Source organism: Rhipicephalus sanguineus, chromosome 5, assembly GCF_013339695.2.
Source record: "Rhipicephalus sanguineus isolate Rsan-2018 chromosome 5, BIME_Rsan_1.4, whole genome shotgun sequence".
Lineage (NCBI taxonomy): Eukaryota > Metazoa > Arthropoda > Arachnida > Ixodida > Ixodidae > Rhipicephalus > Rhipicephalus sanguineus.
The window spans coordinates 92819593-92834211 of NC_051180.1; the positions used below are offsets into that span (position 1 = coordinate 92819593).

The window sequence follows — 14619 nt, forward strand, 5'->3', positions numbered from 1 at the left end:
CGCACAAACCCGCCGACCTCAATACGCACAAAAGTTCCTTCACTTCCCTGCGAGCCGACGAGCGATGCTTTATTCCAACCAACGAACTGTTTTAACGAGATTTCCTGCAGGAACGAACCTCCACAAGAACATCATCAACAAACTGCATGCATGGTCTGCCCTCTGAAATGCACCACGCAGCCGTCATCGTCGTCAACCGTACGACCCTGCAGTAACGCTTAGTACGATAACGGCGCAGCGCTAGCGCATACTGTCACGACGCAGTGTGCTCGGTCTGCATGCAGCGAAATGACGGGCATTAGACGGAGACCGAGACGTGAGACCGTTGCTTAGCTATGACCGTGTAAATCAGTGAGCTAGCACCCGCGCCGGCTGCCCCGTGGACTGTGGGCCTTCGTATTTGTTTAAAGCACAGCATAGCGTTTAATACAAGCATATTTAGAGAGGAAGACAAACCCTGCATAATAAAATCGGGACGTTAACCAAGGCAAACCGTGCATAATAAAACAGGGCGTTAACTACCAATGATATAGTTACGGCTGCCTGCCTTTCATGGGAGAAAGGGGAAGCGTACCGGAAGAAAGAGGGAGATAGCATCAGGCACAACGTAAATTATGCATGCATAATGCGTGCAGTTACAGTTGGCAAGCAGCCTTCTGCGTGACCCGTGGAGCTCACGAGGTCTTACAACGTAAATGCAGCCTCATTCTCGGCGCTTATTTTGCACAATCGTCGTCTAGCACATTCTGTTGGGATTGTCCGACCATTGAAGTATTGGGCCTTCGGTACTGTTGTGCAGGCATGTGCCTAAATATGCACAAGCAGGCACACACATACCCAAGCCTCCTCGCTAAAGAATGTTTAGTTTACTCGCGAATTTCGCAACCAGCACAGCTACCCCTCTCTCAACTAACGGTCGTACTAAACGAATATACTCTGCTTCCGACGATACGATTATATATATATATATACTCTACGCCACGCGTCCAATCATGGCAATGCGTTTTCGCTGGATTAGCGCAAATGCTTTTACTTCGCGTTTTAGGAAGATGTGGCAAGTTCACTGAAGCTTTCAGCACGCTCAGCATCGCATCCTGTTCACAAAAGGACGGTACGGTAATGACAAAGTCCCGTTGGCCGTAAAACGGTATGCATAATAGAGCTTTCTCTACCAGAAGAAAGAAGAGCAAACGTGACATAATGGACGGAAGCGCACATGAGGCCCTAGGCGCATCGTTCGTTCAAGACAGGCGCCATAGCTGCACGTGGCAAATTGCCTGCCCAGATTGAAGCTCCATAAGGCTTCAGCAAATGCCTCACACGAGCGAGGCGGCTGCGGAAGCTGCTAACTTTTTTTGGCGCCTTCTTGCTGTTGGGTCTAGCAACGACACAAACTTCCTCTGGCGTAACAGCAGCCGGATGTTCTCGCTGCTCTGAGTAATAACAAGCTTTCGCAGAGATAGCCGCCAGAAAACAACGACCTTATCGCCCGAGTGGAGTGATGAGATGCATTACATAGTGCTTCCTATTATTATGTCTCTGTAAAAGAAGAGAAAGAAAGTACAACCTCGTAAATCTGTATCTTTGCTGATGAGGAGCAGAACGTTTGCCACTGTTTACGAGTCAACATGCGCGGGATGTGCGTTGTGATGCCATCATTGTTTACTCGGATTACGTGGGACCTCTGGCATGACGCCATCTGTGATCGCGATTGTAAAAGTGCTCACAGCAATGCCCGGTTCTCCAACACTCGCCACATGACTGGGGAACGGAGACCCATAAACCCGCGTGTAAACAAGCTGCATTTAGCGAACTAGCGAGGAAAGTGGTGTACCTAATAAACTACATAAATGGGTGCGCAAACTGCTAAAAAGACTCACTACTTCGACGTGGAAAAGTGCGGGCTGATATCACAGTCGTTGATAGTGTCGGTTCCATGGTAAGTAGCAAAATAACGTGCTTTTCAATTGCCGGGCGATAACCTATGACACAAACATATGAACCCTTTACACACGTTGTACGAGGGCTATTCAAAAAATAAGGGCAGTTTGCTAATATTTAAACAATTACACGTCAGAATAAAGAGTTATTTGTGCAGCGCCATCTGTTAATTCTTCGCTGTTATTATTGCCGTTACTATTGCTTCGCTGTTATTATTTGTCTGGCTCAGTAGTCATCTGCTTGTCGGGGAAAGCAGACAACAATGTCCACAAATTTCGTTGCTCCTGCCTGTCGTCAAGTGCGAGCTGTAATTTTATTCTTGTATGCAAAAGGATCATCAGCTTCTCAAATTTATGGGAAGTTGTGCCTAGTGTATGGACCTGAAGTGATGAGTGAGTGAAAGGTCAGAAAATGGTGTCGAGACTGACTAAAATTCTGTATTAGAGAATATTAGCGTGCACGGTATTCCGGTATATGCAGAGATGTTTCCGGAGTACCGGTCATCGACATCTTGTGACGCTTCGTGCAACCACAATTATAGGTGCGTTGCTTCATTTTCCCTGAGTTGCTATGGCGAAAAATTGTTTTAAAAGGCAACGTATTCGGAACTACGCCGCTGCCGAGAATTTTCGTCAGAAGAGAAGTACAATACATTAGGTTCCTGCAACAGCAATTCTGTGTTTGCCTGGTTCATCTTAGCGCCACCAGGACGCCCCACCTACACGGCCTCTCACGTTTTCGGCGACGGCAACCCGGTATGCTAAAGCAAAGAAGTGTGTGAACGAACTAAACTTCCTTCTGTCTTTCCTTCCTTGCCGATATCTGCATTTGTAGATATCTTGCGGAGCTTCCTTCGCACTTTCACCTAGCCGCATTCTTTCCGCAATGCAGGCGCTGCATTCACTTCCGCGCCCAATCTCGAAGAAACGTTCGTCTGGCGTGAACGTTAGCGGCAGTTCTGACGTTGCGTGTGTGTATTCGTAGCGTTGTCTGCACCCGTACTGTAGGTCCATCGCAAATAAGCGCTAATTACGTCTACCGCGCAGCTCAGTCACGACAATGCAGCAGTCCCGTTCCGTGCTCCATCCTCGGAGTGAGCTACAGGGCTTCGTGCAATACGGTGGAATCGATCCGCTGCGCGCCGCAGTCGATTGCAAATATTGCAGCGTGCTTCGCAGTGGGAACCTGCGCCCTTATAGGCACTGAATGGACCGTGGTGTTTGTGCCTAATTTATCGGGCAGATGAGCGCGGAACTGTAGTATTTAGATTATTTCGTTATCCATTCCTTTCAAACGTTGCCTGACGGTCCTTCGACGCAAACTAAGGCGTAGCAAAAGAATTAGAACACAGGAGACAACATTATGATGAGCGCGCCTCATCTTCGCTTTTTTTTCGGTTTAGCAATAATTGTGTTCTGTTTGCGCTAGGACAGTTAAGTTGCAAATTATCTGCGGTACTTTATACTTTATGACTCATACTTTATGATTCAATGCAAGAAAGCTGTTAACGGTGTGCAAGTTCCATTCAATTATTTATATCTTTTTCAAGCGAAACTCTTGAGAAGAGATTGATCTAATTACATGCAAATCAATGCGAAGGCTATCAGCTGTATTTCGACCCTACGCAACGTGGGTAGCTTCTTGAAGTACAACACGCCGCGCCTGCGCGGAACACGCAGCCCAGTCATAGCGTATGACGGCCCAAAATGTAACTCTTAACTTGGAGCAGAACCGTCTATTTCGTACCAGTTTGCCGAAGCGTATCTCGGAGGCCACGCAGAAAGAAGCACGTGGTTGCGATCTGCTGTGCTAGGTGCCACAACTATCCCAGCTGCCCGCAATCTTTCAATGAACTCACTCAACTAATTTTCATTAATCATTCTGACAGTTAATTGGCTCTAATCTCGTCAAGGTTATGCTCCGACATCATATGTACCCAATATAACTCTTGAGTTGAACGAGAACCGTTGATTTGCATTTTTAAGGAGACTTCTTGGGACATTCGGAAAACCGGAAGTAAGCGCTCGACCGCATGTGCTTAGAAGAGTGTCACTCGATACTCGTGCCGCTAAAATTCCACGTGCTCGATTACAGAAAAGATCTACTGCAATAAAGCGTTTAATCGACATCTAATACGTGCCGTCGCATTCATGACGCAGGAGTTCAAGAAAAACGGCACCGTGATGCCCCTGTTGACAGTTTCGGTGGTGGGTGGTCCTGCAATGGGCGGCTCCATGGAGGACGGACCGGCTCGCAAGAAGTCTCGCTTCAACCTTGGTCGCAAACACAAGTCCAGCCGCAAGAAACGGGAGAAGGCGTCGGCGAAGAGAGAGAGAAAAGCCACCAAGACACTAGCCATCGTTCTCGGTGAGTAAATTGTTCGTTAATGAAGCGTTGGTGCATGTCGCGAACACTATAGTTCCGGAAATCGGAGTAAACTAGCTCCCACAGCGTTTGTTTCATCGTGTCTCGTTCGTAAGGCGCCTTTGAATAAAATAGCAACGCGGGCACTTTGTCGAACACGGATGTGACATGCGATGAATGTGAATGATTCCTAACAGAATTCGTTTTTGAAGTGGGGTCCCCTGCTCTGCATAAGCCTAAAAATGGCCACCTGTTCGATGTTAGCTGTCCAGGTTTTACTTTACTGGCGCTCTTCACGGTATATTAGAGGACGAAGTGCAGGACCCCTCCGTACAGATAGTGGCGTACACTGAAACTTTACGGTGTGTTCGTTTTACGGTGTGTTCGGGATTGAGCACTGCATGCACTGTCACGCAGAGTGCTCAGGCAGAGATGCAGGCGAACAGAGCCCACATATCTTTTTCTTCTCAATTCTTGCCTGTACGACAACTTTTCCTGGGCGAATGAACAGCGAAAGCAGGACTAAATAAAACATAGAACACCAAACAGATGCGTTGCCAAAACGGCCATCATTCTTCTCAAGTTCTGCGAACAGTTTATAATGACACATGTTGGCGTATAGCGAACGCGCGGAAGGGGTAGCAATCATAATTAGCAATCACTCTAGCCACTTACTACGCAGGTGCCTCGTCACGTTCTCATCATCGAGACAACAACGCACGAGTTTCGTTTATAAAATGAAGCGCACCGCGGAAGAGAGATTTTTTTTATTACCACTACGCGTCCCGACAATATTGATGGCGTGCGTGAGGAGACCCGGGAAATAAGCTGGGCGTGAAGAAGCCTTCAGCACAGCGTGGGCGAGAAGAGTATACCTACATAGCTCCGTAAACAATGCAGCCGCGAGCATGAAGGATGAGTCGTGTCAAAAAAAAAAGCGGAGAACGCGGGGCCTACCCGCCTCACTCATCAAGCACGTGGGTCACGTCACCTCGGGATGCTTACACGATGGCAGCTGTAACGCCATCACGTCCCGTAGGCACCGCCCTGTACGTCAGCTTTCGAGGCCCCTCTCTGACGTCGCCCCCATCATCAGATGGGGCGACGGAGCGGTCCACTTATGGAGCGACAACTCTTGACGCTCCTTCGTTGGCGTCGTCGTGTATGCGATGTGCGCCGCATCTATTTCCGGCCCGTACTCCAGCGTCTATCTCCACGTAACGCAGCCAGATCGAGCGTTTCATGCAGCTCCCACTGGTCCTACAACCTATGTTATGGCGACCCGCCGCTTTTGTTAACGCTATAGCGTTAAAAAGCTCGTTTCGCAGAAATTCCGGTATAGGCGTCGGTGTCGGCCTCGTTGGTTGTGATGGAAAGTTCAGCGTTGTCCGTGACCGAAAAATTGAGGCAGATGTAAATAAAATAAATAATAAAAATGTTTGGTTCGAGTGCGAATTGAACCCAAGCCTTCTGAGTGGTAAGCAGCTGCTCAACCACAGAGGCACGCCATTGCTTGAAACAGCTTCGGGAAAAAAAACACTACATGAATATCTTATATTGGGAGCAGTCTCCTTAACGCATGCAATATTGCGTGGCAGAAACGTAGAATCCCGCCAGGCGTCAGAACATGTCAATGGCGCAACAAGTGGGTGTTCTAAAGGCCCACTCATTACAAAGCGCTCAGACACATATCCATCATCAGCAGCAAAAGCGGCAACAAAGTTAGCAGCTGCGTAGGTTCGCGTGTTGCCTCACGGACGCGTAGTGGGCCCTTCGCTTATTCGAAAACGGAATAATTATGGCATAGGGGGCACTGCGCAACTGTACTGAGGCGGTAAAGGGTGATATGGGATGGACAGGCTTTGAAGTGAGGGAAGCGCAGAGCAAAATGAGATTCGAAGAGAGGCTGAGGAAAATGAAGGAGAGTAGATGGGCAGAGAAGGTTTTCAGGTATTTGTATAGAAAAAGCGTTGACACGCAGTGGAGAAAAAGAACTAGGAGGCTCACCAGTAAATATACGGCTGGCAGTGCGGGCGATATGGCAACAAGGAGCATTAAGCGGAAGGTCAGAGAGGCGGAGAGGACTTATTGGATGACAGCGATGGAAAAGAAGCCGGCTCTGAGTAACTACCGAAAAGGAAAAAACGAAATAAGGAGGGAAAGGTTTTATGATAATTCAAGGGGAAGCGCTTTACTGTTTGAAGCAAGGTCGGGCTGCCTTAGAACGCGTAGTTATAAAGCGAGATTCAGTAACGAAGAAGAACGTTGTACATGCTGCGGGGGAACTAAGGAAACGATGGAACATGTACTGATTGAATGTGGCGATATTCACCCAGGTATACGTGTGGGCACGAGTCTACATGAAGCCTTGGGTTTTAGGGACAACAATGGAAAGCTAAACACGTCCGCGATAGAAATAAGTAAGAGACGGTTAGAGTATTGGTGGCAGAAAAGTAGAGATAAAGTACAAAAATAAATAATGGGGGAAAATAAGGTCATTCTGCCTTAAGAGGCAGAGAGATGGACCGTGAATTTATATTTTTTGGTATAATAACATAGATTTAATCAATGTAGATAAGGCATTAGGACAACATGAAACAAGGAAGCTTTTTTTCTTCTTTCTCTTTTTTTTCGCCTTCGAGCCTGGTGGCAGACATGTCACCGCCCCGTTATAAAGGGGACGCTCATAGCATCCATCCATCCATCCATGCAGTAGGCAATCTAGGCAAGTTTCAAACGGTCAATGTTACGCGCACAGACGTTCGCTTCCTTGCGGGACGGTTTAGGCATGCACCGAGAACAGCAGCTACGCTAGCAGTTGAGAAGACGATGCGCACAAGGCCCGATTACGCTATCGCGTTCTTACTCTTGAAGATGTAGCTGAAGCGTCCTGCAAGTTTTTGTGACGTATCTGTCGCAATGATCTTAGATCCACAACACTGAGGCACGTGTCCACAAATACCTGGCTACCTAAGGAGTTCTTTATTTATCTTATCCTCGAAGTATTTTTGGACACACAACGAAAGACACAAAGGAAACGAAGGGAGTTCAGTCCGGTTGAGCCGGGTTAGCGACTCCGCCCTAGCTATATATGATGGGTTCCGCGACCATTTTCTCTACATTAGCGGTCGAGACCAAGTCTAAACAGGATCTCTACCGCGTGGCTGGTGGAATGGGGTCGTTGTTGCATGCGACTCCAAGGTTGTCCCTCAGAAACGACATGAACCAGTCCTTATTGCCGGGTCTCATAGCGTTAACATTAAGCTCGTCGATTATAACCACTGCTATTTCTAAATGTAAACTGATTCTCTCATATATCAAAGGCTAGTTAAGTCACTCCCAACTTCCCAAGCTGTCGTCACCGCGGCAGCTTATGCGACACTAATCTTCGCCGTGAAACGTACGCGCGGAGAGCTACGTGCTGATCATGTCTTATCAACAGTTACGTGGTTCGAATGTTCGTTTTGTGCTTCTTCTTCATTGAAAAGAATGATGTGCTGCATGTCGTTAACGTGATACAGAAGAATGAATGTACTTCGATTTATTCGCTAAAGTTCCTTTTTTTTACATCAGCATGACGCTGCGAGAAATCGCGACCAATTATAGCTACCAGTTTCGTTGTACTCAAGTTATCAAACAATAATTTACCGGAGTCCGGTAATTTAGTGTTTCATTTTAATGTGCCTTTAAACGACCACTTTCGCATTCCATAAACCTTCAAAAGCAGTTACGTCATCAAAGAATTTGAATCTCAGTTTACTTCCAGTGAGCTCTTCTTCCTGGAAGGTCGCCAAAGTCAACAACGAGCGTTCTTGCACTGTCAGAGAGCATACAAGGGATGAGAAGACCGGCGTTCCTCAAGCGGCCTTGTGCTGCATATCGTATGTCCCAAAGTGCTGTGTGCTGTCATGGGTGCTTTTAACGCCGTGTCCTTTCAGCTAGCCTGGAAAGATTCTCTGCGCAGCTGATGTTTCATCCAAGTCTAAAGCTTTTCATTCATTTCCTCCTGACGTGTTTACTTTGCTGTTCAGCCGTCACGTATTCAGTGTTCCCAGAATATTACTGCGTGAATTCAATGCTCGAAAATAAGGGTGTCCCGTTACAAGCAAAATGCGACTAAATGCGTGACGTACGATTATCGAAAATATATGCATCTGCGGGAAGTGCACGGCTGGCTGTTACGGGAATGATACGTTAAAGAAGTCATATAACATTTGCGAGGAGAAATTTAAATAATATCTGTGGTATTGCGTGCAAAAACCACCATATGATTATGAGGCACGCCGTAGTGGAGGGCTCCGGAAATTTCGACCATCTGGCATTATTTAACGTGCACTGACACCGCACAGTACACAGGCCTCTAGCATTTCTTCTCCACCGAAATGTAACCACCGCGGCCAGAATCGAACCCGCGACCTTCGGGTTAGCAGCCGAGTGCCGTAACCACTGATACACTGCGGCGGGCGTTGCGAAGAGAAGTTTGTACACTATAGTGAATGAGTACTCCTTTAAAACTAGGCTTTTCAGCGGGGAAGATGTAGTTGCTGACATGCATGCTCTTAACAGATGTATGTATTAACTGAGCAGACCATCAATGTTAGGAAGGTTGACGTATCCTGACATCGAGAGGAGCAACTTTAGGCCGTCTAGCTTGCTGAAAACGCCGCCAGAGCCCAATGACTATTGGCCGCTGTTTAGTCGGGGACCTGGACTCCAAAGCGCTGGACCCAATGAAGTTACATATATATATATATATATATATATATATATATATATATATATATATATATATATATATATATATATATATATATATATATATATATATTCCTCTCGATGTCAGGATACGTCAACCTTCTTAACATTGATGGTCTGCTCAGTTAATACACAAAACAGACATCTGTTAAGAGCATGAATGTCAGCAACTATACATCTTCCCCGCTGAAAAGCCTAGTTTTAAAAAAGTGCTCATTCACTATTAGTTGTGTACAAACTAATAGTGAATAATAGAAACTGTAATAAACGTGGTGTCATGCACGTGACCTAACACTAGTCTGTGGTGCTCGCACTTAACAAGTGACTTTGTTTGTTGTGGTGTGCCTTCCTTTTTTCTTTCTCTTCTTTCCTACTGATTCTATTTTCCTTTATCGTTTGTTCTTTCTCTCTCTCTCTCTCTTTGCACTCCATTTTATTCAAGTGCGAGCGATGTCGATTGCTAGCCTGTTAATTAATTGCTAGCCTGATTCCCTTTTTAAATAGCGAAGCTGTTTAACTCTCGGTAACTAGTGCCCCGTCGTGTAGAACTCCACAGGTGGCTATGCGCTACAGGAATTGGGCAAGTCCCACTGCCGAGTATACAGCAGGTGGGAGCGTTAAACGAAATCCCTGCTCGGCACAATGGAGCACATGAAACACGTGAAAGAGAGAGAGATAGATAAAGAGATAGAAGGAGAGAAAGGGAGAGAGAAAGATATTCATATAAAGAAAGAGAAAATAGAGAGAAATAAATTGAATAAAGACAAAGAATAGCAAGACAGAAATAAACGGACCCAGAAAAAAGGATAAAAAAACAGAGAGCAAGACAAAAGATAAAAAAAGAGAGAAATAAAGAGAAACAAAGAAACAGAAAGAAAAGGGGTGAGAGAGAGAAAGGGAAGAAAGAGAAATAAAGATGGAAAGAGCGAGAAATGAATAGATAGCGAGGGAAAGAAAGAAATAGGAAGCAACAGATAGAAAAAATAGATACAATAAACACAGAGAAAGAGAAGAAAGAAAGAAAAACAAGGAATGCCACCCAGCTACGCTTTTTGTTCAGGCTTGGCACCACTGGTGCGAAGATGCCATAGTGTTTTCGAGGCAGGATGTGCATCCATGTTTACGTAAATGATGATTATATTTCATGCTAGCATCCATTATATGACGTTTATGAAGGAAACCGCGCGTCTTCTGGTTGAGCCTGAATTGTTCCGGCGTCTTTTCTACATTGGCAAATGCATTTCAGACCTCGCCTCTTCTAATGCGCTCATCGAAGCACCGTTACAATGTAATTCCCCTTAACTAAAGCATTCACTTGAGATGCCTATTGTGTCCGCATTAGAGGTTTAGAAAAGGTTTACAACTTATGTTCGGTTTTGTAGGAACGCGCACAACTTCTCACGTAACTGATCGCCGTGAATGGGCGGCGGAACGATAAAGACTTTAACGAATGCAAATAACTCCAGAAATATTTTGCAGTAGTAAATGCACCAATTCGAAGCCTTCAATACACGGTGGACAATTTGGCGCGAAAAGTTATTTCTTCGCAAATGTTCTCATCAAAATTACATTGTGACACTATTAACGTCCGTATGTCTCCTCTTTTCATTACGCTGGGATCAAATAGGTTTATCTTTGATGCGCCTTTGCTGTGCTTTTCGGATTTCCTGAAGTAACAGTATGGTAATCTACGTGGAGATTCCAGCGAGCCATGGCAAGGAAAATGACAGATACAACCTTAACGGACAAGAAAAGAGCACAGTGGGCCAGGGAACAAACGTGTGTTAAGGACATCTTAATGGAAGTCAAGAAATGGGCATGGACAAGACACATAGCGAGAAGGCAAGGTAACTGCCGGTCATTAAAAGTAACAGACTGGATTTCAAGAGAAGGCAAGCGCGCGAGAGGGTGGCAGGAAGTTAACTGGGCAGATGGGATTAAGAAGTTTTCGGGAATAACGTGGCCGCGGCAAGCACAGGACCGGAGTAATTGGAGAAACATGGCAGAGGCTTTCGCCCTGCAGTGGCCGCAGTTGTAATGTTGATGATTATGATGATGATGTTAGTGACAGGTGTTTAGCGGGTACCACGGTTCTCCGAAGAATGACGAAAAATTGGATAGTGGCTGCTTCCCTACTTCACAAAAATTATGATGATTTATAGCGTAGTCGGTTCCTCGCAAGTGCACTTCTATTGGTTCCTAAGGAAGCCCATAAGACTCCCTTGATCCATTTCCTCAGGGTCCCAATAAAGTTCTTTCGCCCCTCTCTCTCTTTCTCACGTTAACGTATGTTATATAGCCTGGTGGGGAGAGCGAAATAACGACCGGGGGTCACACAATGTCAATTACGTAAGTAGTGGGTCGTTTAAAACTTTGCCCCGCCACGGTGGTCTAGTGGTTATGGCGCTCGACTGCTGACCCGAAGGTCGCGGGATCGAATCCCGGCCGCGGCGGCTGCATTTTCGACGAAGGCGAAAATGTTTGAGGCCCGTGTACTTAGATTTAGGTGCACGTTAAAGAACCCCAGGTGGTCGAAATTTCCGGAGCCCTCCACTACGGCGTCTCTCATAATCATATCGTGGTTTTGGAACGTTAAACCCCAGATATTATTATTATTATCGTTTAAAACTTTCAACCCATTACAAAGAGCTCAGTCATAATTCTCCATCGTCCTCAGCCGTCGCATCAACAAAGTGCACGTAACGCCTTACAGATGGTACCTCGCTTCTCCGCAGAATTACGAATAATGGCGTAGTGGGTGCTTCCCAACTTCACAAAAATTATGATTTGTGCCGTAGTGGGTACGTTGCTAGTGTACTTGTCCCAAAATAGTTATAACGGGCTCTAGAAATACCGCTCTTACAGCTTTCGCTGTGACTGTCCTGCGCTTTGAGCGCAGGCCTGGCATTTTCTTCTTGTTACCTTTAGGCCACCAATCGCGGACACTTGACTGTGACACGGTCTGTTTGTGTGCGCAGGGGTGTTCTTGATCTGCTGGGTGCCCTTCTTCACGTGCAACGTGGTCGACGCGGTGTGCATGAAACTGCAGAGTCAGGACTGCCATTTGGGTGTCACCGTCTTCCTGCTCACCACGTGGCTAGGATACGTAAACAGCTGCGTCAACCCGGTCATCTACACAATCTTCAACCCAGAGTTCCGCAAGGCCTTCAAGAAGATTCTCATGGAGCCCATGAAGTGAAAAGAACGAACTGTGAACCCGCTCAACAGACGATACAAACGGTGCTGTGTGCCAAAGTAAAAGAACTGCGAATCGCCGAGGACATACGCTGGAGCCAGCGAGGACTGAGAACCCGCTCGCTGATCGTGCCTGTGTGCTCGCATTTGCACGAGTCACTCTGACGTGCTTTCTGCTTACTCCGCGCCCAGTTTTGCCGGGATATCTTCTCTCGGGTGATTCACTCGTTTAAATCGCACCCTTGTTCAAAAACGGGGTAATAAGCAGGCGAGTGAATTGTTTCTCTTGGCTTACCACGAAGGAGTGCCAGCCATGCGCCCCAACCTCGTCACATGCGTGAAGTCTTCGGGCGCCAAGTCGTGAAAATGCCGTTTCTGTAATTACAGAATCTATTCGCTTAATATGACTAGAAATAATGTTTATAACATATTAACAGGCTTTCAGTGTCGCGAGACGTCAACTCCAACACCTGTTCTCAGCCGAATCTTCGGCCACGCAAGGCTGACGCCTGGTCCCTTGTCAAGTCTTAAAATACTTGGTTCACTTGAAGAAATCTATCGCCAGCTACAACAAGTTCCATACCTGCCAGTATTCTCGGAGTCGTCGTTATTTTTTTGTTGTAGCTTTGCCAGAGCTGCGATTCGAGATGTTTAAGGCCAATCGCAGAAGCCGCGAACTTGAGACATCGCAGCTCGCGGGAGGTGGACATGGGTAACGATAATGGAAACGGGATCATTTGATAAATGAGGCGGTCTCGTAAAAAAAAAAAACGTCCTTCTTTGTCTTCCGTTTGCTTAGTTCGGCTGTTTCATTTATAGATATGTCGCTGATGTTCCGCTAGAGTAGGTAACCCTGTTTCCCAAAGGTAAGACTCCCTCGTCTGTCCACTCAGCCTTTCTCCTATACTTCAGTCCGCGTTTCTCAATGTAAATACAGTGGAGAGTGTATGGAACGTACGTTGCACCACTCGTTAGAGGAAGTGCGCTTGACTTTGATTGCATGTTAATGTATAGCACGAATTATTTTGAGGTAAAGCGCGAGAGTGTGCTCTCCTGGCTCGATTGTGACTGCTCTCTGTCCTGGCAAATGCTGCAGGTCTGACAGATCTACAGACGATACAGCTGCCGGCAGGTATTTCGCTCTGACTACAGTGCTTGTTTCAGCACGTTTCGGCGAAACGGGCCCGTACTTTAAGTAGTTTCATGCACGGCTGCATTAGCACGAAGTAGCCCATACTTTAGTAGAGAAAGCTTGTTCTTCTTTTCTTCCAAAACAGCTTGTCATCCCAGGCGAAAAATGCTACAGAAATTAACGCGAAATATCGCGAAAAATGCAATCCTAAACCACCGCTCACATGTCACAGGACTCGTCCGACAACACGGCACAGGCCGCTGTTACAATGACAAGAAAATAAGCATTCTGCAGCGCTTTTCTAACGGGATGAACGACTCTGCAAATACTTGAAACACTTCTAGTAGCGGTTTAACATAATGAACAGCGTATGGCAGCCAAATCGACAACCTGCGCGGGCCAATCTTTATGCTTTTCTGACGAACCAAAACAGGGTAACGTATTGCAAACGGCAAACAGAAATACGCACGCATGTCACACTGCGTAACATGACAGACACTACAGTATATCTCGCTGTATAATAAGATAATACTATATATAAAAACGCCCAAGTGAACGAATAGGTTTGTTCACCTGGGCGTTTCCAGAGCGCGACACTTACGTTCGCTGTCTTTGATGTCTTTGCCGTAGGGCTACAAGAAACAATTAGCGCTGATGGCCTGCACATAGCAGATGTCGTGTTCAAAACGGCCGGAGCGTGCAGTCATTATATATGTATTTTTCGGCGATAAAGGCGCTTTATAGTTTTCATTGTACTTTCAACGCGTTCTTCGCAGTACACGCTCTATCGTGTACTCGGTGCTCTAGTACCTAAGCATTTCGCCCACTTTCTCAGCTGCAAAGCTTCGCGCTGCAGTTGACGAAAGCACTGGCGGCGTCCGTGAGCTTTTCTCCTCCCTCCAGCTCACCCTATATGGTCACACATGTTATAAAACTCTTATCGTCCTCAAGCTTTAGACGTTAAATCATCGCTGATCACTCGTCAGCCAGCTCCCCCGTCATCAAACTTCAAGACTGCAGCGTCATCTAACAAAAAAAGCCGGCTTCGGTTTTTTTTTTTTTTGGCTCGGTATATGGCTTCAGTAACACGGGACGAATTGCTTCGAATACAGACCCAACCAGAGTGCAAGCCTGGGCAACGCCTCCTATAATTACGTGCCTTGAACGTGAGTCGCTAACACTCTGCCCTTGCCACGCCTATTCTACTATTTAGTATTGGGTGCCTTGATGTG

General features: G+C 46.4%; 1 protein-coding gene across 4 annotated transcripts in view; it reads left to right on the forward strand.

Moving 5' to 3' along the window:
- LOC119393991 (dopamine D2-like receptor) overlaps window positions 1-14325 on the forward strand; it is a 387243-nt gene extending 372918 nt beyond the window's left edge. For all 4 annotated transcript variants that reach the window (XM_037661202.2, XM_037661203.2, XM_049415580.1 and 1 more), the window contains 2 exons: window positions 4101-4308; window positions 12039-14325. In XM_037661202.2, coding sequence (XP_037517130.1) covers window positions 4101-4308; window positions 12039-12259 — 429 coding nt within the window. In that variant the 3' untranslated portion in view covers window positions 12260-14325. The remainder of the gene's footprint in view (window positions 1-4100; window positions 4309-12038) is intronic.
- Window positions 14326-14619: the final 294 nt, after the last annotated feature.